At 29.3% G+C, this 6256-nt stretch overlaps 1 protein-coding gene across 2 annotated transcripts in view; it reads left to right on the top strand.

Moving 5' to 3' along the window:
- LOC117179517 (spectrin alpha chain) overlaps positions 1–6256 on the top strand; it is a 53154-nt gene that overhangs the window by 14199 nt on the left and 32699 nt on the right. For both annotated transcript variants that reach the window (XM_033371396.1, XM_033371397.1), the window contains exon 5: positions 4618–5553. In XM_033371396.1, coding sequence (XP_033227287.1) covers positions 4618–5553 — 936 coding nt within the window. The remainder of the gene's footprint in view (positions 1–4617; positions 5554–6256) is intronic.

The raw sequence follows: 6256 nt of genomic DNA, 5'->3' as shown, positions 1-6256 counted from the left end.
TTTTGATCAAAATAAATACATTTTTAACCAAATAGTTGAATTTTCAACAAAAAACTTTAATTTTCTACGAAAGAAGAAGTTTTAATAGAGTACCTAAATTTTAAACAAAATAAATATACTTTTAACCAAATAGTTGAATTTTAAACAAAAAACTTCAATTTTCTACCAAAGAAGAAGTTTTAATAAACGACATAAATTTTTAACAAATAATTGAATTTTAAACAAAATAAATATACTTTAACTAAATACTTGAATTTTCTTCCCCGAAAAAGAAGAATTTTCAAGAAAATAAATACATTTTTAACCAAATTGTTGATTTTTCAACAAAATAAATACATTTTTTATCCAAATTGTTGAATTTTCTACCAAGAAAGAAGAATTTTTGATCAAAATAAATACATTTTTAACCAAATAGTTGAATTTTCAACAAAAAACTTTAATTTTCTACGAAAGAAGAAGTTTTAATAGAGTACCTAAATTTTTAACAAATAATTGAATTTTAAACAAAATAAATATACTTTTAACCAAATAGTGGAATTTTAAACAAAAAACTTTAATTTTCTACCAAAGAAGAAGTTTTAATAAACGACCTAAATTTTTAACAAATAATTGAATTTTAAACAAAATAAATATACTTTTAACCAAATACTTGAATATTCTACCCCGAAAAAGAAGAATTTTCAAGAAAATAAATACATTTTTAACCAAATAGTTGAATTTTAAACAAAATACATACATTTTTAACCAAATAGTTGAATGTTTAACAAAAAAGTTTAACCCTCTACCGCCCAAAGTGACATATATTTAACGTTTGGAAAACTTGAGTTTTTTTAAATATGACTTTGAGACGAACAGCAGTTTTTAACGCAAGGATTTACCTGAAAGTCAGGACGGTAATAAGCTAGAATTTTAGTTTTGTATATACTCCACCATAGGAATAATATGCCTAAATATCTCAAAATTCAGAAAAAAAGAAAGTTTTACGGGCGTTATGGGGTTAATTTTCTACCAAAGAAGAATTTTTAATAAACGATATAAATTTTTAACAAATAGTTGAATTTTAAACAAAATAAATATACTTTTAACCAAATATTTGAATTTGCTACCCAAAAAAGAAGGATGTTGATGGAAATGAATTTTTAATCAAATATTTGAATTTTCAGCAAAAAAAGAAAAATTTTCCAAAAAATAAATAAATTTTTAAGCAATTGTTAAATTTTAAACAAAATAAATAAACTTTTAACCAAATATTTGAATTTTCTACCCCGAAAAAGACAAATTTTCAAGAAAATAAATACATTTTTAACCAAATTGTTGATTTTTCAAGAAAATAAATTAATTTTTAATCAATTCTTGAATTTTAAACAAAATAAATAAACTTTTAACCAAATATTTGAATTTGCTACCCAAAAAAGAAGGATGTTAAAGAAAATGAATTTTTAATCAAATATTTGAATTTTCTGCAAATAAAGAAAAATTTTCCACAAAATAAGTAAATTTTTAACAAATTGTTGAATTTTAAACAAAATATCCAAATAGTTCAAGTCTCTACCAAAGAAGAAGAATCTTGATCAAAATAAATATATTTTAAACCAAATATTTGAATTTTAAACAAAAAACTTTAATTTTCTACCAAAGAAGAAGTTTTAATAAACGACATACATTTTTAACAAATAGTTTAATTTTAAACAAAATAAACACCCTTTTAACCAAATAGTTGAATTTTCAACAAAGAAAATTAACTTTCTAACAAAGCAAACAAAAGCAAGAAATTTCAAGAAAATAATTTTTTAACCAAATATTTTAATCTTCAACCAAAAAGTTAAATTCTTAACCAAACTTTCTAACAAAGCAAACAAAAACAACAAATTTCAAGAAAATAAGTTTTTAACTAAATATTTTAATTTACAACCAAAAAGTTAAATTCTTAACCAAATAGTTGATTTTTCAACCCAGACGAATAATTTTCAACAAAATAAATGAATTTTTAACCAAACAGTTGAATTTTCTACAAAATAAATAAATTTTTAAGAAATATTTAAATTTTAAACAAAATAATTCATTTCTAATCAAATAGTTGAATTTTCTACCAAAAATGAAAATTTTTAAATAAAATAAATAAATTGTTAAAAAATATTTGAATTTTAAACAAAATAAATTAATTTCTAACCAAATAGTTGAATTTTGTACCAAAAATGAAAATTTTTTAACAAAATAAAAAAATTTTTAACCAAATAGTTTGATTTTCTACAATAAAAGAAGAATTTTTAACAAAATATGTAAATTTTTAACCAAATAGCTGATTTTCCAATCAAGAAGGTTAATTTACTACCGAAAAATAATTTTCAACAAGATAAATTTTTAACCAAATAGATGAATTTTATACCAAAGAGGAACAATTTTCAACAAAATGATAAAATGTGTAACCAAATAGTGGAATTTTGAGCCAAGAAGATTTTTTTTCTACTAAAACGAATAATTTTTAACAAAATAAGTAAATTTTTAATAAAATAGTTGATTTTTCAAGCCAGACGAATAATTTTCTACCAAAAAATAATATTCAACAAAATAAATAAATTTTAAAACAAATAGTTGAGTTTTGAGCCAAGAAGATTAATTTTCTACTAAAAATAAAGAATTTTTAACAATTAGTCGAATTTTCAACCAAAAAGATAAATTTCCTGCCAAAACAAAATAAGTAAATTTGTAGCCATTTCAACCCAGATGAAGAATTTTCTACCGAAAAATAATTTTCAACCAAATAAATAAATTGTTAACCAAATAGTTGAATTTTCTACCAAAAAGACTAATTTTCAACAAAATAAGTGATTTTTTAACTAAATAGTTGAATTTTGTATCAAAAATGAAATTTAAAAAAAAAAAAAAAAAAAAAAAAATTTTCAAGAAATATTTGAATTTTCTACCAAAAATGAAATTTTTTTAACAAAATAAATAAATTTTTAATCAAATACTTAAATTTTCTACCAAAAAAGAAGAATTTTCAACAAAGAATTAAATCCGTACAATAAGAAACAGTTAAGGGCATCTGATACTTACAGTTTCCCCGGCTTTTCTTCCACAAAAATGAAAAATTTTTTAAACTGAATTCGGAGATGCTATAAAATATCGTAACGGACGTTTTTCATCTCTGCCTTTCCGATAATCTCGAAATTATTTATGAAATAAACTTTTTTGATTGCCTGCAAACAAGGTTAGTTCCGGGAGATTATTTACTATGTTTATTTGTGAGTCAAAAGTTTCCGTCCAAAAATATTGTGTAGTTTGGAAGTAACGCTCGGGTGAATTGTAACACACATAACCTCGAAATATACACGCACGTTGTTAGCAATGTCAAAATTTTTTTGATAAAAAAAGACATAAAAATGTGCGGGGACGTCCGTTAGCATGTTCGCTATCATTTCTCAGATTTTAAAGGCATAATCCTGGGAAAAAAGCCGGGGAATCTAATACTGACAAAATCGATACTATTTCCTGAGCGCTATACAAATTAATCACATTTTGCTAAATTAAAACTTTTTTGAATTAACCTACAAAAAAAGTATGTGGGGACGTCCGTTAGCATGTTCGCTATCATTTCCCAAATTTTTAAGACAATATATTTATTATTCTAGAAAAAAAGCAGGGGGAACCTAAAACTGGTAAAGTCGATAATTTTCTAAGTGTCACATGCCCTTAAGGGCATGTGACACAGCTAAATACCTATATTACCAACCTCACTTTTTCAGTTCACTGAATGTTTTTTTGAACCTAAGAACTTTTTTTCTGAATAAAATATCCAGCTGAAACTTTAGAAAATGTATTAGAGTACAATAAAGTACGTTCAGGTACTGTATTTTGGTAGGAACTTCACTGAAAATTATTTCATCTTTTTTCTGAAACTCGACATTTTTTAAACGTTGGAACTTTTTTTATACATAAAATATCGGTCTCATACTTTGAAAAATACAAGAGCCGAAAGAAAACTACGTTTGAGTACAAATCTTAATAATGAAAGATGTAAAAAAAAAAAATATTTCAACCATCAATTCCATCGGCATCAGTCGGTAACGTTGTACACGAAAATACGAACCCTGGCGGCCACTAGACGAGGCTCTAGAGGATTCGCATTTTCGTGTACAACGTTACCGGCTGATGCCGATGGAATTGATAGTTGAAATTTTTTTTGTACATCTTTTATTATTAAGCTTTGTACTTAAACGTAGTTTTCTATCGGCTCTTGCATTTCTCAAAGTTTGAGACCGATATTTTATGTATAAAAAAAGTTCCAACCTTCAAAAAAAAGTACCTAAACGTATTTTATTGTACTCTAATACATTTTCCAAAGTTTCAGGTGGATATATTATTTACAAAAAAAGTTTTTAGTTTCAAAAAAACATTCCGTGAACTGAAAAAGTGAGGTCGGTAATGTAGGTATTTAGCTGTGTCACATGCTCTTGAGCTTTTACTAAATCCTTTCTGCCCCAAAATCGTCTCACGCAATTTGTGGATGACCCCCACATTATTACGAATTTTCTTCCCTTTTTAGTATATATTCAGTTAAAACAAAATGTTTTTCTAAAACTCTCTTGAAATGATCATTGCAACTTGTTTGTCCAGGTTCAACAACTCTTTCGTGACATTGAGGACGAGGAGGCCTGGATCCGAGAGAAGGAGCCAGTCGCCGCAAGCACAAATCGTGGCCGTGACTTGATTGGAGTTCAGAATCTGCAAAAGAAGCACCAAGCCGTCCTCGCCGAGATCAACAATCACGAGCCGCGAGTCGCGACTGTTTGCCAAGCCGGGAACAAAATGTTACAGGAGGGACACTTTGCGGCTGAGGAAATCTCGCAGCGTCTGACAGCGCTGGACGAGCACTGGGGCTCGCTCAAGGAGAAGGCTCGTCAGCGAAAGCAAGATCTGGACGACTCTCTCCAGGCGCATCAGTACTTTGCCGATGCCAACGAGGCCGAGTCCTGGATGAAGGAGAAGCGACCAATTGTGATGAATGCGGACTATGGCAAGGACGAGGACAGCTCGGAGGCTCTGCTGAAGAAGCACGAGGCGCTTGTGAGTGACCTGGAGGCATTTGCGAGCACGATTCAAGTTCTGCGGGAGCAGGCCGCGGCCTGTCGGCAGCAGGAGACGCCGACGGTCGACATCGCCGGGAAGGAGTGTGTCGTGGCGCTCTACGATTACGCGGAGAAATCGCCGCGCGAGGTGTCGATGAAGAAGGGCGACACCCTGACTCTGCTCAACTCGAACAACAAGGACTGGTGGAAGGTGGAGGTGAATGACAGACAGGGATTTGTGCCGGCGGCCTATGTGAAGCGCGTCGAGCCCGAGGCTGGATTGACCGCCTCGCAGCAGAATCTCGCGCGAGAGCAGAGTTCGATTGCGGCGAGACAGGCGCAGATTGACGCCCAGTATGATGATTTGATCAGGTTGGCGCGAGAGCGCCAGGACAAGTTGAATGAGACGGCCAAGGCTTATGTGCTGGTACGAGAGGCGGCGGAACTCGCCACCTGGATCAAGGACAAGGAAAATCATGCCCAGGTTTGGAATATTATTTACTTTTTTTCTCTCTCTTGCTTTGCTTTCTTTATGTCCAGCGACAAAATAATTCCATTTTTAACAAATTGTTGAATTTGTAAGAAAATCAATAAATTTTTAACCAAATAGTTCAATCTTGAACCAAGAAGATTAATTTTCTAACGAAAATGAAATTTTTCTAATAGAATAAATAGATTTTTTAAGAAATATTTGAATTTAAAACAAAATTAATTAATTTCTAATCAAATAGTTGAATTTTCTACCAAAAATGAAATTTTTTTAACAAAATAAATAAATTTTTAACCAAAGAGTTGTATTTTCTACAAAAAAAGAAGAATTTTCAACAAAATAAATAAATTTTTAACCAAATAGTTGAATGTTGAGCTAAGAAGATAAATTTTCTACCAAAATTGAAATTTTTTAAACCAAATAACTAGATTTTTAAGAAATATTTGAATTTAAAACAAAATTAATTAATTTTTAACCAAATAGTTAAATTTTCAACCAAGAAGATTAATTTTCTACCAAAAAAGAAGAATTTTCAATAAAATGAATGCATTTTTAACAAATTATTGAATTTTCAAGACATTTTTATAATTTTAATATAATATATATATTTAAAAATTTGTCATAAGGACAACCGCAGGATTTCGCCGGGAGCGGGTGCTAATCTGAAAAATTGCACCCGCTTCCAGCGAAATCGCGG

The sequence above is a fragment of the Belonocnema kinseyi genome, chromosome 9, assembly GCF_010883055.1.
Source record: "Belonocnema kinseyi isolate 2016_QV_RU_SX_M_011 chromosome 9, B_treatae_v1, whole genome shotgun sequence".
NCBI lineage: Eukaryota > Metazoa > Arthropoda > Insecta > Hymenoptera > Cynipidae > Belonocnema > Belonocnema kinseyi.
This window is presented reverse-complemented; position numbering and strand designations above follow the sequence as displayed.